This window comes from Erinaceus europaeus, unplaced genomic scaffold (genome assembly GCF_950295315.1).
Source record: "Erinaceus europaeus unplaced genomic scaffold, mEriEur2.1 scaffold_241, whole genome shotgun sequence".
Classification (NCBI taxonomy): Eukaryota; Metazoa; Chordata; class Mammalia; order Eulipotyphla; family Erinaceidae; genus Erinaceus; species Erinaceus europaeus.
The window spans coordinates 111,748-134,878 of NW_026647741.1; the positions used below are offsets into that span (position 1 = coordinate 111,748).

Sequence of the window (23,131 nt, forward strand, 5' to 3'; positions counted from 1 at the left end):
GCCTCCATTACACTGAAGGAAGTTTTGGTATTGTGGTCTCTGCCTCTCTGTCTTTATCTGTTATGTGGCGTGGGGCCTCAAACTTGAGCCATGTGCACAGCAAGACAGTGCTCTACCTGGTGAGATGTCTTTCTGCAGCCAGATGATTCTTTTGAGTCCTGTCTTCTTACCAGTAAAGTAGAAAGGGAAATATCTACCCTGATTACCTAACTGGGAGGTTTTGTGAGGATAAAATACAGATGATGTATGTGAGGACACATTGGGAATTTAAGGTGGGAAGATTATTGTAACACTGCTGTTATTCTCTGGAAACCAAATAGAACCTTTTTCCTTCATGGGTGCTGTTCCCATGTGTAGGACCCACCATCCTCGCCCCCCTCAGTTCTGGTTTATTATGGTGGTGTTTTTTGGGGATGAACCTAGGATTTATTTAGGAGACCTTTAGACATGGAAAGTCTTTTGCTTAACCATGATTCTGTCTCCTCTGTTCTGAGAACCTCTATAGTTACATTATAGTTTACAAGAACCTGAGTTCAAGCCCCCAGTCTCCACCTGGAAGGGGAGGTTTCATGGGTGGTGCTTTGGGTGTCTTTCTCTACCGTCCTTATTTCCTCATTCCCTCTCTGTCACTATTCAATAAATAAATAATAAAAAAGGTTACCATAAATGGCAGGAACAGAACAGCATCCTGCTGTCTTGTCACTCTCTGTATCTGTGTCCTAGCCAGTTAAAGATGAAAGAAAATATAAACATTTTAGACACGAATGTCAAAACTGATGTTACTTAGAAATGATGCCTTTTTTGTTTCTTTTGTGTGTCTTAAATTTCTTGAGTTGACGAAAAATATTTTTTTACTACTAAAGTATTACATTTTTTTTGATCTTATAGTGTTTCAGCAGAAATGATGCAGTCTCAACCAGTCTGTGAGATCTTTATAAAGGAAAAACCACAATGCTTTACTGAAGAATTTTAAAACCATTTTTTTATAGTAAGGTTAATTAAATGGTAATCCCTGTGGTTTGTGGCTGAGCTGTTATCTGAGTTTTTTTTTAAAGATTTCTTTCTTTCCTCTCTCCCTCTCTTAAAAAAAATTTTTTTTATTAGCTTTATTTACTTATTGAGTAGAGATAGCCAGAAATTGAGAGGGAAGGGAGAGAGAGAGGGAGTCAGACAGAAACACATGTAGCCCTACTTCACCACTCACGAAGCTTTCCCCCTGCAGATGGGGGGGGGGGACCAGGGGCTCAAACCTGGGTCATTGTGCACTGTGACATGTGCGCTTAACCAGGTGCGCCACCACCTGGCCCCTCCTCTCTCCCTCTCTATCACTCCCTTCCCTCTCAATTTCTAGCTGTCTCTATCCAGTAAATAAAGATAATAAAAATTAAAAGAAAGATTTCTTTCTTTTTAATATATATATATATATATATTTTATTAGAGACTGAGGGAAATTGAAAGGGGAAGAGGAGATAGATAGATAGATAGACAGAGAGAGAGAGAGACAGACACCTGCAGTTCTACTTCACCACTCATGGCGCTTTCCCTCTGCAGGTGGGTGGGGTCCAGACGCTTGAATCTGGGTCCTTGTACACTTAAATCTTCTTCTAGCGTTTGCCCTTCTTCCGTAGCCAGTCAACAGCGTCAGGTTGAGCCTGATGTATAGTTTCGAGACCTCCTTTGAATCTGGAGAGGTGGCAGTCGTTGACTATGTGGGTCATAGTCTGTCTGTAGCCGCAGGGGCAGTTCGGGTCGTCTCTGGCTCCCCAGCGATGGAACATAGCGGCGCACCAGCCATGGCCTGTTCGATAGCGATTGAGGAGGGCCCAATCATAACGTGCTAGGTCAAAGCCGGGTTGACGCTTGCATGTGTGCGCTTAACTAGGTATGCTGCCACCTGGCCCCTTATCTGTGATTTTCAGAGGAAGTGATACTCAGAGTAGAGTGAGCAGCTTTTTTAAGGCCACACAGAGCTATCAGATCATTTTGACACTTTCCTTGGAATTTGAATGTTTTTTCAGACTTTTCTCATACTTCCCAAACAGGATTTCTTGTTTCACAAAGTAGATGTTTCATAAATGAGTTTCTTCTGATCAATTTTATCTACTTGAAGTGTAGTTTGGGTAGATAATATCATTCGTTATTAGTGGCACATTTTTTTTCCTGATGTCTTTGGTCTGGAAGTTTGGTCTGATGTCAAAGTTTTAGGAAACCTCTTGCTGTCTTATAATACTTTTATGTATTGAGAGTTGTCCTAAGTGGATGACCATTTTGTGGTCATTCCAGTACAGACTCCTGCTGTGGAAAGAGTCTATGTGCTATATATTAGTTGAATTTGTACATTTAGGTTTTTGTACATTGTGCTCTTAGCTGTATTAGCAATGTTAATAATGGTAACCCTATGTTAAAAGCACATATCACCCCTTTTAACTGTAACCATGATAACATGAACTTAATTTGTTTTATCTGCATTTTACCAATGAGAAAATTGAAACTGGAACATTAACTGACTTGCCCATGGTCCTACAGCTGGTAGAGTTAGTTACTTGTAGTCTTGGATTGTAGCCATTGTTAGTTAATATGCTAGCGCTGCCTATTAACTCTTAGCTACCAGCATTTTAAACCATGATCTCTTCAAATAGAAAAAGGGGAAAAAAATTCCTCAATATGTTAACAACCTGAAGACTCTGTATTTAGTAGAGTAATTCAAGATAACTTATTAATGACTATATGAATTGTTGTGATTTTACTCTTATTGTTATTGATGTATTTGTTCAACTTCCTTTTGAGAATGCACATTTGTTTTGAAACCAAACCTGTCTTTCTTGCCTACATTTCAGTCAGAACTAAGACATGGTCCGTTTTACTATATGAAGCAGCCACTCACCACAGACCCTGTTGATGTTGTACCGCAGGATGGACGAAATGATTTCTACTGCTGGGTTTGTCACCGGGAAGGCCAAGTCCTTTGCTGTGAGCTCTGTCCCCGGGTTTATCACGCTAAGTGTCTGAGACTGACATCGGAACCAGAGGGGGACTGGTTTTGTCCTGAATGTGAGGTTAGTTCCTGATGAATGAATAAATGCATTTGCCTGCCTCGTTTTCTTCTCCTTTTTTCTCTTCCTTCCTTTTACTTTTTTCCCCCAACAATATGGATAGAGCTCATTCCACCTGCTCTGTCTTGGCTACCTTTTTTTTTTTTTTCCTTTCCTTGACGAATATTAATAGTGCCTTGGTGCTACAGGTCTTGGAAATACACTAAGTATAGTTTTTGATTCTTTTTTGGTCTGTAGATCACTCTGAGAGCTTGACCTCTCTGAGTATTTATTACTTATTTTTATCAGAACAGTCTTAGCTTTCTCTGCCTTGTGGTGGTGCCAGGGATTAAACATGGGACTTGTTTTAGGCATGAAAGCCTTTTTGCATAATCATTTGGTTATCTCCCTGCCCTATCTTCTTACATATTTTTTGAAGATTTATTTATCAGTTAGAGAGAGAACACCAGACCACAATACTGGCACATGCTAGAGATGGAACTCAGCACCTCATGCCCGAGAGTCCGATGCTTTATCCACTGCACCGTAGCCTGGTGTGGTAGTCTATAGTGAATATTTCAAGAAGCTGATTTAGAAGCTTTTACCGCCAGTTCATCCAGTCTGAAAAGACCACATGCGGCCGCTGCACCCAGGTTGGGATGACCAGGTTTGGCTGCATGTTCTGTGGGCTTGCCTTCAGTTTTCTTTCCTTCATCCAACAGATAACTGTTAGGGTTTGGATTCAGCAGTGACCATGTAGAGACACCACTCACATTTCTCAGGTGAAAGGACAAAACCAAGATAGGATCTATAGTGTGTTTACTAGAAGAGAGAAAATGAATCTGAAGATGAGGGGTAGGGAATAAAGAAGGGATGCTGGGCGTTTCCATTTTAAATGAAGTCTGTGGTGGTCTCACACTCCAGGAAGATCTGAAGAAGGGGAGGAGGGAAACATTTCTGCCTTCCAGGTAGAGGGAGCTACATAACAGAACCTGACAAGCACAGGTAGGAGCAGAGTGCATAGTAAAAGACCCTCCTTGTTAGTCCAATTTCTAGCAAATTCTAAAAATTAAAAAAAAAAATTTTTATTTATTATTGGTTAGAGACAGAGAAATTGAGAAGGGAGATAGAGAGGGAAAGAGACAAAGACACAAGACAGAGACACCTGTAATACTCCTTCAGCACTTGGGAAGCTTTACTTATTTATTTATCATATATAGTTAGATGTGATCCCCCACACCAAAGAGTTTTTTTGTCTTACATTTCTATTTATTTATTTATGATTATTATTTTTTTGCCTCCAGGGTTATTGCTGGGGCTCAGTGCCTGCACCATGAATTCACTGCTCTTAGAGACCATTCCCCCCCCCCCCTTTTGTTGCCCTTGTTGTTGTAGCCTTGTTGTGGTTATTGTTGATGTCGTTTGTTGTTGGATAAGGACAGAGAGAAATCGACAGAGGAGGGGAAGACAGAGAGGGGGAGAGAAAGAGAGACACCTGCAGACCTGCTTCACCACCTGTGAAGCGACTGCCCTACAGGTGGGGAGCCGGGGCCTTGAACTGGGATTTCCACGCTGGTCCCTGTGCTTTGTGTCACATGCGCTTAACCCACTGCGCTACTCCCCTCTCTTACTATTTCTAATCTAGCAGAACAACTCTTATCAGTCAGCTTTCTGCTGAATTGTCCTTGAGCTCATTAGTTTGCTTTGGATCAGAAGTCTCCATGCAGGGGAAGGGAGGGGAAAAAAAAAAAGTTTGAAGATATCTGTATTGTGCTCTACAGTGTAGAAACCAAGCATTGACTGCCTGGAAGAAGGATGTCAGTGTTGGGGAAGGTAGAGGAGAATGACAGTTAAGCAGCAAGCAACTCAGAGATTCACCATGGGAACAAATTGAAGTTGAAATAAGCAGGTGTTTGAATACCTGAGATTTAGGGCCATGAATTTTTTCCGGGGATGAATTGGTGCAGGTATTAAGCTGGGAAGGCCAGCTGTTTTTGAAGACTGGAAACTAAATCCAAATGAATTGGGGAAAACTTTTCTCAGCTTTTCCTACACAGATGGCTAAAGAGTGTTTTCCTGACATCATCAGGTTTTGCTATTTTTGTGGTTGCTGCTCTATAAGGATTATGAAGTTCTAAATTATAATAGTGCCAGATTAATATAGCAAAATCTGGTTTTAAATATTTCCCCGGGTCTTTTTATTGGTGGGGATTTCTCTTATAAAATATATTTACTGCCCGTGGAGGTAGACTCTCTCCCATGTTAAGAGTTTTCCAGCATGTTCTGAGTAAGTTCACATCAGTGGTGCCTGAGAATGAAGTTATATTTATTAGGACAGTTCCCATTTCTTGGATTCTTTTTACAGGAAAGACTATCCCTTTTCATCATTGATGTCACTGATGCCTTGTCAGTTTTCTGAAAGATCACTCAGAACCTTAAGAGGATCAAGTTGATTCATTGTGTGAAGAGATTATTCTGAAACAGCAGTGGCCTTTCCTTTCATTTTGAAACTCAAGGTTATAATGATGATGATTTTCTAAGTCCCTTCCTACCCACACCTGTCTTTCGGTGCCATCTTCCTGAGCTAAAAACATTTTCTTATAACCTAATCAGTAGATTGGTGACTCTATAATTTTACTAATCAAATCTCTTTCTCATTGGTTAAACTAGATAGGAATCCTTCAAAGGAAACAAGTCTCATGTAGGTGGGAAATTTGTATGTGTGAATTCAGTGAGAAATCAGTAGGCTAGAGGATTAAGTTCATTGATTGTAATTTCTTTTTTTTCTAACCGGTCATTTGTGTGATTTTTGACTTATAGAAGATTACAGTAGCAGAATGTATTGAAACTCAGAGTAAAGCCATGACAATGCTCACCATCGAACAGTTATCCTACCTGCTCAAGTTTGCCATTCAGAAAATGAAACAGCCGGGGGTAAGAAGAAAGTTCCTGTTGGTATAAAAACAGACATAATGACTTTGTTAATACTGTTAGCATTCTTGTTCCTTATAACTTTATTATTATTTTTTTAATTGGGGAATTAATGTTTTACATTCAACAGTAAGTACAATAGTTTGTACATGCATAACATTCCCCTTGTAACTTTAACTTCTCAGACACCAGTGTTTATATGCTTTGGGCCTTATCTGCCTGAATTAAAATACCTACACATTGAATTCATTCAGGTAGTTTATTTATTAATTTTGGATATAGACAGAGGAATTGAGGGAAGGGAAAGGGTGGTAGATAGATAGGGACCTGCATCACAGTTTCACCACTTGTGAAGCTTTCCCCCCTACACATGGGGACTAGGGGGCTTGAACCTGGGTCCTTGTGCACAGTAATGTGTAAACTCAGCCAGATGTGCCACCACCCAACTCCTCAGGTAATTCTCTGTAGTGATTGTTTTGTGTCCCAAAGCCTTTGAATTGAGAAATGACATGTAGGAGAAAGTTGGTGGGGATTTAAAATTCTGATTTGGTCATGAAGTACAGGGAGTTTTATGTTTCTTCCCAGGAGCACTAGTAAAATTCCATCTCAGTGACACAGTGCAGCCCAGTCTATTTATAACCACAGCCTGATGATGCAGCCTTGAAGTAAAACTCAGCCAGTGAGATTCCTATACAGGGTGAGGGTTTAGTTAGTTTCTCACTTTTGAAATGGGGTTTAACCCTTTGATCCCTGGGGGAGAAAAGTGTGGAAGCAGGGTTACCACATTCAGCTGACCAGCTCTGTATGTTACCATGGCTTCCTTCTCATGGTTTTCAGTCATAGTCTCCTATACATAGTGACTACAGTTTTCAGGAAGAGAGCAATAAGGACACTGTTTTTTTCCAAGCACTACTTTCAACAATCAAATCAACATTCTGTTCTTTTCCCCTCCAGTTGAATCTAAAGAGCCTTGACGCACAGTGTGGTTCTCCTTTTTTTATTTACACCGTATGTACCCGTGGTGAAAAATGCTTCAGTTTGCCAAATGAACATATGGAAATGTAGAATCTCTGGATTTTCTATAGCTACAAAAGGTTTACTTTCTTTACAAAAAAGTAATATGCTTTAGTCACGATTTTTATATTCTTCTTCTTCTAGCGTTTGCCCTTCTTCCGTAGCCAGTCAACAGCGTCAGGTTATATTCTGAAATCTTACATCAATACCAGTTGGTTGTTACTAAATTAGAAACCCCATTGACCTGACAAGATTTCCTTGGAAGCAAAGGTTTATAGTCATAGCTTGGTTCAAAATTTCTTATTTTACTGTAACGTTTTCTGTGTTGAGTGACAAGGAAGTCATTCCTTGCGTTTCATGGGTTTAATGTCTAAAAAAATTGTTTACCAAAAGAGTAGGTTCATACAGACCTGTCAATATTTATTTATTTTTATTTTTTAAAAAGAGCACTGTTCAGCTCTGGCTTATGGTGGTGCAGGGGATTGAACCTGGGACTTTGGAGCCTCAGGCATGAGAGTCTGTTTGCATAACCATTATGCTATCTACCCTCCGCCCTAGAGCTGTCAATATTAAAGAAGCTGAAAGTTGCTGATTTTGTTGAAGAACCTTTTTAACTTAATAATGCCAAACTTTCACTTTGATCAAGGACTCCGTTACTACAGATGTTAACCTATTTGGTTGGTGGGTTGGAATATAATTTAGTGCTTAATGAAATCTTGTAGATTATTTATTGATAGCATTAAACCTGGCTAATTATTTTTATTTTATTTTAATTAAATTTTTATTATCTTTATTTCTTGAATAGACAGCCAGAAATCGAGAGGAGGGGGGCGATATAGAGAAGGAAAGAGATGGAGAGACACCTGCAGCCCCCCTGACCACTTGTGAAGCTTTCCTTCTGCAGGTGGGGCCAGGGGCTTGAACCTGGGTCCTTGAACGATTGTAACACATATGCTCAGCCAGGTGTACCACTACCCGAGCCCCCATTTCTAATTTTTATTAACTTTTAAATTTTTCTTTAAACCAGAGCACTGCTCAGCTCTCTGGCTTATGATGGTGCAGGGGATTAAACCTGAGATTTCGGAGCTGCAGGCATGAGAATCTCTTTGCACAACCATTATGCTATCTACCCCCACCCTTGCTAATCATTTTGAGCTGACTTAACTAAGTCTTAGGAAAACGAATGAAAGTGAAAACTGAACTGTCAAAAGTGTTTGTTAGGCAGGGGTAGATAGCATAATGGTTATGCAAACAGACTCTCATGCCTGGGGCTCCAAAGTCCCAGGTTCAATCCCCCTTACCACCATAAGCCAGAATTGAGCAGTGCTCTTTAAAAAAAAAAAAAAAAAAAGTGTTTGTGTTGATGTTATTTAGTTTCTGAAAGTAGAAGTAAATATCTCACTCTCTGTTTTTTCCCCTGTGTGGAAAATGTCTGTTGATACTAAGGGAATCTTTTTTTATTTCTAAGAACAGTGACATTTTACCTACAACTAATTTTGATTGTGAGCATTTGCAGTGTATACATAAAATGTGTTCATAATTCAAGCCTACAGTTTCTATCAGTTCTAGTGTAAGAATAATTAAAGAATATATTGAAACCAAAGATAAATAACATATCCCAGCACAAATGGGCCCATGATTATTCATTAGAGATAGAAATCAATTTGCAGATCCTCAAGGTCATTCTTTATAGAAAGCATTATGACGGCATTCTCTTGAGAAGTTGTCCACATTTTAAAGTACTTCATGGGAGGGACAGGGTGCTGGCGCACCTGGTTGAGCACACGTTACAGTGCCCAAGGACCCAGGTTCGAGCCCCCAGTCCCCACCTGCAGGGGAAAGCCTCACAAGCGGTGAAGCAGGTCTGCAAGTGTCTCTCTTGCTCCCTCTCTATCTCCCCCACCCTCTTGATTTCTGGCTGTCTCTATTCAATAAATAAAGATAATAATAAAAAAAATAAAATAAAGTACTTTATGGGGATTCTTGCTCAGAGGCTTTGTGTCAATGTGTGTATCCTTCCTTTCTTTTGTAGACAGATGCATTCCAGAAGCCTGTTCCCTTGGAACAGCATCCTGACTACGCAGAGTATATTTTTCATCCCATGGACCTTTGTACATTGGAAAAGGTTGGCCTCCATCAAAGAACTTCAATGTTATAGTCTACAGTTGTCGAGATGATTAAAGGTCCTGCTTTACTTCCTGTGGGCCATCTCATATTAAGTGGTTTTACTACTCCATTTTTTGGATGAAAGAAGTCCTGTAACTTCATCTATAACATCCCATCAAGGATTGCAATGGAGTTTTGAGACCCACTGACTAGCTCCAAGTTTTTATGATACAAGATTTGAACTTCTTAACCTATAAAACAAGAACTTATAAGAATTAGTGATTTGATTGATATGAATATTACTTCCTCTCTTTTCTTTTGGAGGTGCTAATGAGAGCAGCAGGAGGGAAGAAGAGAAAATTAAATGTCTGGGAAACTTCCAGATTAGCAATAAAGAGCTGATTTTTTTTAGAACTTGACTTTGTATACTGATATGAATATTTCTTTAATTTTTGAAGGTGTTTTTAAAAGTTCACACTAAAACTCTGTGCTGAAAATTGCACTTGTAACACATAAGATTGCGCTTGTTATCTCTTTGTCTTAAAATTATTTGCACCAAAATAAGGGTAAATAAAAGCATTGAGGAGGAGAAAATGTTGCTTCATATTATCTGCACTGATGCCAGACATTCCTTCTACCTTGAACAAATAAATCCATCCTGCTTTGGAAAATTGCACACATTTTCTTATAATAAAAAAAGTCACTAACAGAAGATGAAGTTGGAGTCTTAGCTCCATAAATTCCTAAGTTTGAAATTTTGGGTCTGTGCCTTAGTACTTCTAGATATTAATTTCCCAGTTTGTAAGGTGATGACAATAAGCAGCCCATTGAGTTCTTTAGTCATAATGCTTGTACAATAAGTAAGAGATATGCAGATACATAATATCCTAGTTCATTGGAAGAAGCTGCTTGATAAATGACAGTTAATATAAATTGAGAAAATTCAAGTTAGTGTCATGAATGTTAATGAATACATTTTTATAGAGTTCTAGATCTCAGAATATAATAGCATCTTGGGAAATGAGGGAAAGCATTAATTAAATTGGCAAATGACTGCAAAGAAAATTATGTAGGGACACAGGTGTTGCTAGTATAGACTCACTGGTGATTATGTTCCCTGGCTTTTCTCTCCAGAATGCTAAAAAGAAAATGTATGGCTGCACAGAAGCCTTCCTGGCTGATGCAAAGTGGATTTTGCACAACTGCATCATTTATAATGGGGGTGAGTGGCTTAGATGACTCCTAACAAAAGAGTGCTGTCTGTGTGTGCTGCCCATTTCCCACTCATCATAAACTTTTAATTCAGGTATCAGGATCTGTGAATTTGAATGCTTTTGTGTAGAGTACTAATATGTGTGATATAATGGTCAGTCATGCTTCTTGGGGGTGAACTGACATCTAACGTGACTCATGACTATATGATACTGGTATACCTACTCTTTTTAAATAACTTATTTCAAAAAAAATAAATGTTTTTATTATTTTTAATATTCCCTTTTGTTGCCATTGTTTTATTGTTCTAGTTATTGTTGTTGTTGTTGATGTTGTCATTGTTGGATAGGACAGAGAGAAATGGAGAGAGGAGGGAAAGACAGAAGGGGAGAGAAAGATAGACAGACACCTGCAGACCTGCTTCACCACCTGTGCAGTGACGCCCCTGCAGGTGGGGAGCTGAAGGCTCGAACCGGGATCCTTACTCCGATCCTTATGTTTTGTGCCACCTGTGCTTAACCTACTGCGCTACCACCCGACTCCCTCAAAACTATTAAAAAAATTTTTTTTTCTAATTATCTTTATTTATTGGATAGAGACAGCCAGAAATCAAGAGAGAAGGGAGGGATAGAGAGGAAGAGAGAGAGACACCAGCAGCACTGCTTCACTACTTGCAAAAAGCTTTCCCCCTGCAGGTGGGGACTGGGAACTTGAACCTGGGTTCTTGCACACTGTAACATGTACTCAATCAGGTGTGCCACCACCAGCCCCCCCCCAATATTTTTGTTTTATTTTATTTACTCATCTATTGGTTAGAGAAAGAGAAGCTTTGGAGGAATGGATCAGGAGATAGAGGGAAAGAGAAAGACAACTGCAGCACTAATTAATTAATCAGTTGTGGAGCTTTTTCCCTGTAGGTGGGGACCAGGGGCTTGAATGTAGGTACACACACATGGTAACATATGTGCTCAAATGGAATATACTACTACCAGGCCCCTAAAAAGCCTTATTTTAATGGAGGTGTAGTTACATACAGTAAAATGAACTTTACATGTATCTTCTGTAAATCTGACATTGTGTAAGTATAGTGTGGGATATTTCCACATGTTCCTTTCCAGCAAATCTATTCCCCTTCCTGAGAGGGAATTATTGTTTTATTTATGTGCCACTGTAGATCAGTTTTGTGTATTTAAGAACTTACTGTAAATTCATAGAGGTTAGGCTCTTGTGTCTGGCTGTTTTCATTTCAGTGAATTTACCCATGTTGTGTATTGTAGTTCCTCCCCACCCCCTTTTCTTTTTTTGCCACCAGGATCATCTCTGGGGCATGGTGCCTACGCGATGACTCCAGTATTCCCAGGAACAATTTTTTTTCTTTTTCTCTTTAAAATTGTTATTATCTTTATTTATTGGATAGAGTCAGCCAGAAATCAAGAGGGAAGGGGGTGATAGAGAGGGAGAGAGAAAGAGCTGCAGTACTGCTTTACCACATGTAAAGTTTTCCCCCTGCAAGTGGGGATCAGGGGCTTGAACCCCAGTCCTTCCTTTCGTATTGTAATATGTGCGCTCGACCAGGTGCGCCACCATCTGGCCCCGGTTTTCTTTTTCCTTCTTTCTTTCTTTCTTTCTTTCTTTCTTTCTTTCTTTCTTTCTTTCTTTCTTTCTTTCTTTATCAAAGAGAGTGAGTGAGGAAGAGGGAGTTAGCAGAGATCCCTACAGTACTGCTCAACTGCTCAGGGAGCCCCGCTGAGCCCCCACAGGTGGGAACTGGGAGCTTGAATGGGTCCTCTTGCATGGTAAGGTGTTTGCTCTCCTGGGTGAGTCACCACCTGCTTCCTTTCCCCCCTTTTTTATCCTTGTGTTAACAATTTGTGCATTTTCCTGGTTGATGGGTATTTGGTTAATTTTTGGCTGGCATGAATAAAGCTACTACTGTACACTTTTTGTGTGTGTGAACAGAGTTTAATTTCTTGCGGGTAAATATCTAGGAATGGTAGTTGTTTTTCATTTTTTTGTTGTTGTAGTTATTGATGTCGTTGTTGTTGGATAGGACAGAGAGAAATGGAAAGCGGAGGGGAAGACAGAGAGGGAGAGAGAAAGATAAACACCTGCAGACCTGCTTCACCGCCTGTGAAGCGACTCCCCTGCAGGTGGGTTGCCTGGGGCTCGAACCAACATCCTTATGCAGGTCCTTGCGTTTTGCACCACGTGCGTTTAACCCGCTGCGCTGCCACCTCACTCCCACTTTCATCTTTTTTTAAATACTCCCTTTTTGTTGCCCTTGTTTTATTGTTGTACTTATTGTTGTTATTGATGTTGTCATTGTTGGATAGGACAGAGAGAAATGGAGAGAGAAGGGGAATACAGAGGCGGAGAGAAAGATGGACACCTGCAGACCTGCTTCAACACTTGTGAAGCGACTCCCCTGCAGGTGGGACTCTCCTGCAGGTGGGGAGCTGAGGACTCGAACTGGGATCCTTATGCTGGTCCTTATGTTCTGTGCCACCTGCGCTTAACCCACTGTGCTACGCCTACTCCCCCCGCCCTCTTCATTTTAATTGCTCCCAGGGTTATGGCTGGGGCTCAGTGCCTGCACGATGAACATTCCCTTCCTGGTGGCTAGTTTTTTCCCTTCCTTCCTCCTCCTGCTCTCTCCTCCTTTTTGTCTCTCTCTCTCTCTCTCTCTCTCTCTTTTTTTTAAATTTTTTAATCTTATCTTTATCTATTGGATAGACACAGCCAGAAATTGAGAGGGAAGGGGGTGACAAAGAGGGGAACGGACAGAGAGACACACCTGTAGCCCTGCTTTACCACTTGTTAAGCTTTCCCCTTGCAGGTGGGGACTGGGGGCTTGAACCTGGGTCCTTGTGCTTAACTTGTGCTTAACTAGTTACGCTACCACCTGGTCCCTCTCTTTATTTGATAGGACAAAGAGAATTTGAGAGGGAAAGAGACAGACACCACCGGCAGTACTTTCTGCACTGCTTGTGATGCTTCCCCCCTTGCAGGTGGGGACCAGGGGCTTGAAACCGGGTCATTGCGCATGGTAACGTGCACTTACCCAGTCACACCATCGCCTGGCCCCCGGCAGTGGTATTTCTGTATCACTGAGTAAGTTTATATTTAAGTTTCGTTGGACCTTCCAAATGGTTGTATCATTTATGTTCATTTTAGCAGTGTATGAGTCTTATTTGCTCCACATTCTTGCCAACATTAATGTCTATTTAATTTGGGTTATTCTTGAAGGTGTGAAATACTATTTCCTGGTGGTTTTAATTTGCCTTTCTCTAATGGCTAACATTAGTGTTCTTTCATGTGCTTGATAGTCACTTATATATCTTTCTGTAAAATAGCCATTCAAGTCTTATTTAAAATTATTTAAAATTAGACATGTGTTTTTATTAATGAGATCTAGGAGGGAGACTTTTATATTCTGTCTATAAAGTTGTATTTTTTTTTTTGCCTCCAATGTTATTGCTTGGGCTTGGTGCCTGCACTATGAATCCCGTGCTCCTGCACTTAACCACGTGCACCACTGCCTCCCCCCACAACCATTTTCCCTATTTAGATGTAACGTTGTCAGAGATTTAGAATGAAATGTGTGACCTGATTCTCAACTTGTTAAATCTTCATTGGCTTTAATGTAATTATTCCTAAAGCTTGGTTTACACATACTGTAATGGGGAATATTCATAATCTGCTTTATAACATACCCTCTTGTATTGATTTGTAAGTGCATTTCAAGAGCACTAGATGGGCCAGAACTACTCAGTGTCTTCTTTCCCTTGTTTTATTCTAGTTTGGTGGCTGGGTAGAATTAGGCTGTCTTTTCACAGCTTTGGTTCTCCAGAATTTTTTGAAAAAAAATATCTTTCAAATGTTAATTTCTAAACCACAGAAAAAGGCCAGCAAGAATTTCTCAGTCTTAGTGAGGATAGCATCAAGACATCGGTGATTGTTGCTCAGGGGAAAATCAAATAATCTGAAGTAGTTGTAGAGGACAGAAGCTTCCCATTTTCTTAGCCTTTAAAACCTTAATCCTAGGGGAAAGCAAGCTGAAAAGCTGTTAGTGGAAGTATAATCCCAAGGTGAGGTGTATTGTGCTTCTATTTGAATTAATCTTATTTTCTTTTTCCTTTAGGAAATCACAAATTGACTCAAATAGCAAAAGTAGTCATCAAAATCTGTGAGCATGAGGTATGTGTTTCCCACTGTCTCTTCCCCCCAACCCTTTAAAAAAAAAACACCAACTATTTGGGAGTGGGGAGGAAAAGAGAAAGAACCATAGCATCTAGCATCGCCCTAACATACATCGCTGGGGAGCCAGAGACGACCCGGACTGCCCCTGCGGCTCCAGACAGACTATGACCCACAGAGTCAACGACTGCCACCTCTCCAGATTCAAAGGAGGTCTCGAAACTTTACATCAGGCTCAACCTGACGCTGTTGACTGGCTACGGAAGAAGGGCAAACGCTAGAAGAAGAAGAAGATGCAGTGCCAGGGGCTAAACTCAGGACCTCACGCTTGAGAATCAAATGCTTTCTCCAGTGCCACCTCCCAGGCCACCCACTGTCCCATTTTCAGTGCACCAAGTGAATTGTTGGGTTGATTCCTTTGCATTTACAGGGAATCTTTCCAGTGTGTGTGTGTGTGTGTGTGTGTGTGTGTGTTATAAACTTTACTATTTTATTTGATAGGACAGAGAGAAATTGAGAGGAGAAGGGTGGGGTAGAGAGAGAGAGAGAGAGACACCTGCCCCACTGCTTCACCACTTTTGGCACTTCCCCTTGCAGATGGGGACTAGGGGCTTGAACCCAGATCCTTTTGCACTGTAATATGTGTGCTTAACCAGGTGCCTCACCTCCCGCTCCTCCCAGTGGGTAATAACTAGTGATTTTGGGGATTTGTTGAAGCATGGAGACCACGCCCCATCTTCAAGGAAAAACACATAAGGCTGAGGAATCATTTGATCTGGCTCTGCCAAGAGAACTACAGGTGAAACGTGAAATTTAGTATATCTAGTAGTTTTTCTCATAGCAACACTTTTATAGCTAATTTTACATTGATCAATTTATTTATTTTAAAGATTTTATTTATTTTATTAATGAGAAAGATAGGAGACTAGAGAGAAAGAGCCAGACATCACTCTGGTAAATGTGTTGCCGGGCATTGAACTCAGGACCTCATGCTTTAGAGTCTAGTTCCTTAGCCACGGCACTACTTCCTGGACCCCAATTTTATTTATTTTTACTTTTATTTTGCCTCCTGGATTATCACTGGGAGTCGGTGCCTCCACTACAAATCCACTGCTCCTGGAGACAATTTTTGTTGCCCTTGTTATTGTTGTTATTGCTGTTGTTGTTGGACAGGACAGAGAGAAATGGAGAGAGGAGGGGAAGACGGGGAGAGAAAGATAACCTGCAGACCTGCTTCATTGCTTGTAAAGCATCCATCCTTGTAGGTGGGGAGCCAGGGCCTGAACCCAGGTACTTAGGCCAGTCCTTGCGCTTTGTGCCATGTATGCTTAAGCCACTATGCTACCGCCTGGCGCCCACATTGATAATTTTATATGCCCTGTGAATGATGTTAAATACCCAGATGACCCTTGGCAGAAAAAAATGTTGCATTACTCTAGGGAAATACGTTTTCTCCAAAGAGAAAAGAACTGTTAAGTTACAGAATTTTCAGAATATTGAATGGAAATAAAATGGTCAGTGTGATGCTTGGGAAGATGTGGATTGAAATGCATAGAAATTGATCATGACAGGTGGATAATGAGTGACAGGATGGAACCAGGGGCTCATACAGATGGATGTCTTATTACACACTGATTTGGAGAAGCTGATTAAGTGTTCAGATCTCATTTGTTAATTTCTCAGCCTTGGCCATAGTGACATTTAAAACTGGAGAATTACCTGTGCATCAAGAATTCAAGATTCAGCTGACAATCCTCTCCCCTTTCCCTTACTCCTGCAATAACCCTGAATGTCTTTAGACATTGTCTATTTCCCAGAGGAGTTAAACTACCGTGGTAGAGATTATCACAGGGGCCCTGGTGGCTGTGTGTATGAAGATGAATTATAGTGGGTGGGTGCCAAGCAGCCAGGAGAGGTGGTTTGCAGGAGACATGATGGAGGCTTTGGTAAGTGGAAGTATTGGGATTGATAAAACATATCAATGTTTTTAAAGCATACCAGTATTTTATCAATCAAAGTTGGAATCTTCTCCAGGCTATTCCCTGCGGTGCTGTTCTGCTAATCCTTTATCCTATATGCCAATGCCATGCTTTTCTTGATGGCCACCAGATGTAAGACCTCTTGGATAACATGTTCTTTTTTTTTTTTTTTTTTTTTGGTGCCATACTCCAAACTCAGTCAATTTCTGCTTTGCGTTTCTACTTCTTTTTTTTTTTTTTTTACATGCATAACATTCCCCAGATTCCCATTTAGCAATACCACCCCACTATTTCATTCATCATTTTTCATGGACCTGTATTCTCCCCACCCACCCACCCACCCCAGAGTCTTTTACTTTGGTGTAATACTCCAATTCCATTTCAGGTTTGACTTGTGTTAAGGGTAACATGTTCTAACATGCTTTTTTTTTTTTTACTTACAGATGAATGAAATTGAAGTATGTCCAGAGTGTTATCTAGCTGCTTGCCAAAAACGAGATAACTGGTTTTGTGAACCTTGTGTAAGTCACATTTCCTTTCCTTTTTCCTTTTTGCAAATTCTCTGCCTTGCAAGGTTGACTAGTCAAAATAGTTTTCTCTTGGTGACTTACATTATGAAACTTTGCATGACACAAAAAGCAATTTCTTTTCTCCCTCTTCTCGTTCTCTGTCTCTTTTACCACAGCACCACTCAGCTCTGGCTTATAGTGGTGCATATATGTCTTTTTGCATGAATGTCTTCTTGCATAGTCATTATGCTATCTCCCCTACCTGAAAAGAATTTATTGATGGCATAGTGTTACTAAATTAGGTGGGATCAATCTCTCCGGCTGAAAGTCCATGTGTTGGAAGTAACATCATGATTTATTGTGCTTATTGCTGTGGGTTGACTGCCAGATGCAGAGTAAAAGGGAAACTCATCAGAGAGCAACATGGAGGGTGCAAAGTGTTAAAGATGTGTGTCATTTACACACATCTTGTGTTGGGTCTGTTTTAAGATGTATGAACAAAACCTTCCTGGATTATCTCCAACCTCTCTAAACCATGCTTTTTTTTTTTTTTTTCTCTTTCTTTCTTTTGTTCTTTCTTTTCTTTTTTAATTTATAAAAGGGAAGCATTGACAAAACCATAGGATAAGAGGGGTACAACTCCACACAATTCCCACCACCAGAACGCCATAACCCGTCACCTCCCTTGATGGCTTTCCTATTCCTTAACCCTCTGGGAGTATGGACCCAAGGTCATTGTGGGATGCAGAAGGTGGAAGGTCTGGCTTCTGTAATTGTTTCCTCTTTTTTTGTTTTTTAACCAGAGTACTGTTCAGTTCTGGCTTATGGTGGTGTGGGGGATTGAACCTGGAACTCTGGAGCCTGAGGCATGAGAGTCTGTTTGCATAGACATTATGCTATCTATCCTCAGCCCGGAGCTACATTTTTCTAACCTTAAGTTTTGCAGAGAGAATGTATTGTTGGTGTAAACTGGTTGGAGGTCAGGCCTGGACACCATTGTATTGGTAGTCAAGATTAGAAAGGTAGTTTTTTTTTTTTTTTTTTTGCCTCCAGGGTTATTGTGGGGGCTCAGACAGGCACTATCAAATCACTGCTCCTGGAGGCTATTTTTTCTCCTTTATTTCCCTTGTTGTTGTTTATCATTGTTGTTATTGATGTTGTTGGATTGGAGAGAGAGAACTCAAAAGAGGAGGGTAAGAGGGGGGAAGAGAAAGACACCTGCAGACCTACTTTATGCCCTTGAAGTAACCCCCACCCCCGCCCTGCAGGGGAGCCTGGGGCTCGAACAGGGATCCTTGAACTGGTCCCTGCATTTTATGCCATGTGTGCTTAACCTACTGTGCTACCACCCGGCCCCCAGAAAGTTAATTTTAAAAATCAAGATAAAGGCCTGGCTTGCTTCATAATGTGCATGATCCTGTTCCCCACTGCACTGGGGTAGCTTTGGTGCTGTGGTCTTTCTCTCCTCTCTCCATTTTAGTCTGACTCTTTGTATCTGAAAAAGTTCACCCTGAGCACTGAAGCCCCGGCAATGATCTCCCCACCCCACCAAAAAAAGAAGAAAAAGAAAATATATTAGTTTGGGTGGGGAGATAGCATAGTGGCTATGCAAACAGACTTAAAAAAAATAAATATTGGGTGGGGGAGATAGCATAATGGTTATGCAAACAGACTCTCATGCTTGAGACTCCAAAGTCCCAGGTTCAATCCCCCACACCACCATAAGCCAGAGCTGAGCAGTGCTCTGGTGTTTCTCTCTGTCTCTCTCTATCTGCATCTCTCTCAAAAATAAAATAAATAAAATATTAAAAAAAAATATTTACTCCCTTTTGTTGCCCTTGTTGTTTTCTTGTTGTAGTTATTATTGATGTTGTTGTTGTTGGATAGGACAGAGAGAAATGGAGAGAGGGGAAGAGAAAGATAAACACCCGCACACCTGCTTCACTGCTTGTGAAGGACTCCCCTGCAGGTGGGGCGCCAGGGGCTCCAACCGGGCTTAATGCCAGTCCTTGTGCTTTGCACCACCTGTGCTTAATCCGCTGTGCTACCGCCAGACTCCCTGCAAACAGACTTTTTTTTTTTTTTTTAACCAGAGCACTGCTCAGCTCTGGCTTATGGTGGTGCAGGGGATTGAACCTGGGACTTGAGGGAACCTCAGGCATGAGAGTCTGTTTGCATAACCATTTTGCTGTCTTCCCAGTCCGCAATGCCTGAGGCTCCCAAATTCAATCCCTCTCATCTCCATAAGCCAGAGCAGTGCTCTGGTAAAAAATAAGTAATTAAGGGGGGCCGGGCAGTAGTGCAGTGGGCTAAGTGCACATGGTGCACCGTTGAAAGGATTCCAGGATTCCAGTTCGAGTCCCCAGCTCCCCACCTGCGGGGGGGGGGGTATTTTTGCAAGTGGTGAAGGAGGTCTGCAGGTGTCTATTATCTTTTTTTAATTTTATTTATTAATGAGAAAGATAGGAGGAGAGGGAAGAAACCAGACATCTGGCATATGTGCTGCCAGGATCGAACTTGGGACCTCATGCTTGAGAGTACAAAGTTTTATCACTGGCCACCTTGTGGACCACCAGGTGTCTATCTTTCTCTCCTCCTCTCTGTCTTCCCCTCCTCTCTGGATATCTCTGTCCTATCCAACAACAGCTATAACAACAATAACAACCACAACAAAAGCAATAAAATGGGAAAAATAGCCTCCAGGAGCAGTGGATTCATAGTGCTGGCTCTGAGCCCCAGCGATAACCCTGGAGGCAAAGCAAAAAAAAAAAGAAGAAAATACATTAGTTTATGTCTCTTTTGTCTTTAAGATTGATACCTCCAGAGCTAAGGCTCTGCATTGCCTTTAATAAAGTAGATCTGACTGTTACATAGCTCACCTAGTCGGGTGTGTGTCTTGCATGCTCCATGGCACTGGAACATGCTCTGTTGCTATCATAGTGTCTCTCATTTCTCCTCCTTTCTTTTCTTTTTTTTTTTTTTTTCTCCTCCAGGGTTATTGCTGGGCTCGGTGCCTGCACCATGAATCCACCGCTCCTGGAGGCTTATTTTTTCCCCTTTTGTTGCCCTTGTTGTTGTAGCCTCGTTGTGGTTATTATTATTGCCATTGTTGGTGTTATTGGATAGGACAGAGAGAAAATGGAGAGAGGAGGGGAAGACAGAGAGGGGGAGAGAAAGATAAGACACCTGCAGACCTGACTCACAGCCTGTGAAGTGACACCCCTGCAGGTGGGGAGCCGGGGGCTCGAACTGGGATCCTTTACACCGGTCCTTGTGCTTTGCGCCACATGCGCTTAACCCACTGTGCTACCACCCGACCCCCTTTTCTCCTCCTTTCTCTGTGAAATAAAAAGAATGGAAAAAAAAAGTGTCCTCTCCCCCCCCAAAAAAAAAGTGAAGTTGGTGGTGACTAACAACACTCCTTAATATATGCTGGATTTAATGTCCATTTAATGATTTAATTTAACAGAAGATGTAGGCCATACTCTTCATGTTGCTAAAAAGGTGAGATTATCTTGTCACTGAATCCCACTTCCAGCTCTCCTCCCTTGCTTGTTTTAGGAAGCATCTGTTGGGGAGACCCTCCTTGAATCTGCTCTTTTTTAGTTGGAGATCTGTATCACCTGTACTGAGTCTTATCTTCACACACCAAGCTTTATATGCATATCTTGCTGTTAGATACAAACTCTGAATTGTTTTTCTTTTCCTAGAGCAACCCACATCCTTTGGTCTGGGCAAAACTGAAGGGCTTTCCATTCTGGCCTGCAAAAGCTCTGAGGGATAAAGATGGGCAGGTTGATGCCCGTTTCTTTGGACAACATGACAGGTGGGAGTTTTTTGTTTTTTTTTTTCCCTTAAATGGAGTGGGGGCTTTGCACATGTAGCTTTAACTGTACCGTTGTTGTTGGTGGATATGAGCAAAGGCAGAGGGCATGACTATTATTTTATTCATTGTCATCAGCTACAATCTACAAGCCAGGGAACTTGTTTAATAACATTGCCCTGTGTTGTTAAATCTGATCATGCAGCAGCTTCCTTTTTCCCCTCCTCTCTCAGGTATTCTAGTGAAGAGTTTTTGCTTTTATGGTTTTGTTGATAAACCTAGTATCAGAATTGTTTCCACTGGGCGCCATGCGTTGGTGCACCTGGTTTAAGTGCACACATTCCAGAATTGTTTCCACGGCTTTTTTAAAATTTTTGTCTCCAGGGTTATTGCTGAGGTTGGGTGCCTGCACTACCAATCTACTGCTCCTGGAAGCTATTTCTCCCCTTTTTGTAGCCCATTGTTGTTATTATTATTGTTGTTGCTGTTGTCATCATTGTTGGATAGGACAGAGAGAAATTGAGAGGGGAGGGGAAGACAGAGAAGGGGAGAGATAGATAATAGACACCTGCAGACCTGCTTCGCTGCTTGTGAAGCGATACCCCCCCACCCCCAGTGGGGAGCCAGGGGCTGGAACCAGGAACCTTTCTCCAGTCCTTCTGCTTTGTACCATGTGTACTTAGTCTGCTGTGCTACCACCCAGCCCCCTCCACAGCTATTTTTAGGGCTGCTGATCTCTGTTGGAGTGAATTAAAACACCATACAAATTGTTTTTCAAAGTAATGTTTTCAGGAATCAGAGTATTTTCCCAGACTACTCACAAATGAATCTCCTATCATTTATCTGGTTAGTTCCCTCCTTTTCCCTTTTCTTGGAAACAAAAGTGGGCAATCATAAGGGGTTGCTGTTTTGACAGGTGTGAGCCCCCCACCCCCCGAGTTTATTCCCTCCCCTTTCCCTCCACTCACAGTCAAGTGAATTTTTCCAGTTAATAGTAGTTTTGAGTGCAGCTCCCGGCTGTGCTGGAGCACAACAGGTCGGCAGGCAGACATGAGCAGTGGTGAATATTTTAGTCCTCTCTTAGCAAGCTATGTTATGATGAAATGAGGCAGAAACCTGCTCAGAGCCCCACCAAGCAGTTTGAGAATGTGTGTAGGGAAGACTATTTAAAATAATATACTCTAGAAATTATGCACACCCACTGAACGTACAAAAAATCAGTTTATATTTTTAAACACCACCAGAATCTGAAATACTGCTCTCTTTGTTAAGTCTTACTTATCAGAAAAGAGTGAATTTCAGAGTACACTTATAGAATCATTTAGTTCTAGAAATGATTCCAGTCACCCATTGTTTAGGAGACAAAAATGGCAATTTGTTGAGATGGTACTGGGCTTGATATGAAATACATTTTGATTTTGAACAGGTTTTTTTTTTTTAACACAATTTTACCATTTATTCATTCAAAGAAATATGTATTTGATTTTTGCGAGTGCTAGAGGGCTGGGGATGGGCTTGGGAGCAGGCCAGCACTGTTTAAGCTCAGGTGATGGTGGCATAGTTCAAATTACCCTAAACAATTGACTGTAACTCCTCAAGTTAATAAATAGTAGAGGGAGGAGGCTGCAGAAATCTTGCCCAAATCGAGGCATGTTCTGAAGAGCAAACACATGCTTTTAAAAAAAATAATTAATTAATAAATTATTTTTACCAGAGCACTGCTCAGCTCTGGCTTATGGTGGTGCTGGGGATTGAATCTGGGACTTTGGAACCTCAGTCATGAGAGTCTCTTTGCATAATCATTATGCTGTCTACCCCCACCCCACCTCTGCCGAGCCTTTTGTTCTTTGCAAGATACTTGCTTTTATTTCATAGACACACATACAGAAAATACAGAAAGCCTTTTTTGTAACATGCCTGCAGAAAGACTAACTAATAAATATGAAATAAAATAACAAACACCTGTAGAACTTTATTTTAGAGAAAAGCTTGGGAATAATTGAGTGCCTTATATATAGCAAGGCATGGTTTTATCTTTTTTTTTTTTTTTATGGTAGTGGTGGTGCTAGAGAAGACTACTTGTAGTTTGGAATAAAATAATTTTTATTAGGGAGCCGGGCGGTAGCACTGCAGATATAGTGCATGTGATGCAAAGTGCAAGGACCAGTGGAAGGATCTCGGTTTGATTCCCCCGGCTCCCGACCTGCAGGGGAGTCGCTTCACAGGCGGTGAGTCAGGTCTGCAGGTGTCTGTCTTTCTCTCTCCCTCTGTCTTCCCCATCTCGCTCCATTTCTCTGTCCTATCCAACAACGATGACATCACAACCAT

General features: G+C 41.2%; 1 protein-coding gene across 27 annotated transcripts in view; it reads left to right on the forward strand.

Annotated features, from left to right (window-relative positions):
- ZMYND8 (zinc finger MYND-type containing 8) overlaps nt 1–23,131 on the forward strand; it is a 154,662-nt gene that overhangs the window by 63,910 nt on the left and 67,621 nt on the right. For 15 of the 27 annotated variants that reach the window (XM_060184323.1, XM_060184322.1, XM_060184319.1 and 12 more), the window contains 8 exons: nt 2,838–3,056; nt 5,853–5,966; nt 7,783–7,881; nt 9,010–9,102; nt 10,218–10,305; nt 14,437–14,492; nt 16,915–16,992; nt 20,691–20,806. In XM_060184323.1, the coding sequence (XP_060040306.1) occupies nt 2,838–3,056; nt 5,853–5,966; nt 7,783–7,881; nt 9,010–9,102; nt 10,218–10,305; nt 14,437–14,492; nt 16,915–16,992; nt 20,691–20,806 (863 nt within the window). Of the gene's footprint in view, nt 1–2,837; nt 3,057–5,852; nt 5,967–6,917; nt 6,972–7,782; nt 7,882–9,009; nt 9,103–10,217; nt 10,306–14,436; nt 14,493–16,914; nt 16,993–20,690; nt 20,807–23,131 lie in introns of all 27 variants that reach the window. The other 12 variants (XM_060184328.1, XM_060184333.1, XM_060184334.1 and 9 more) reach the window with 6 other exon arrangements.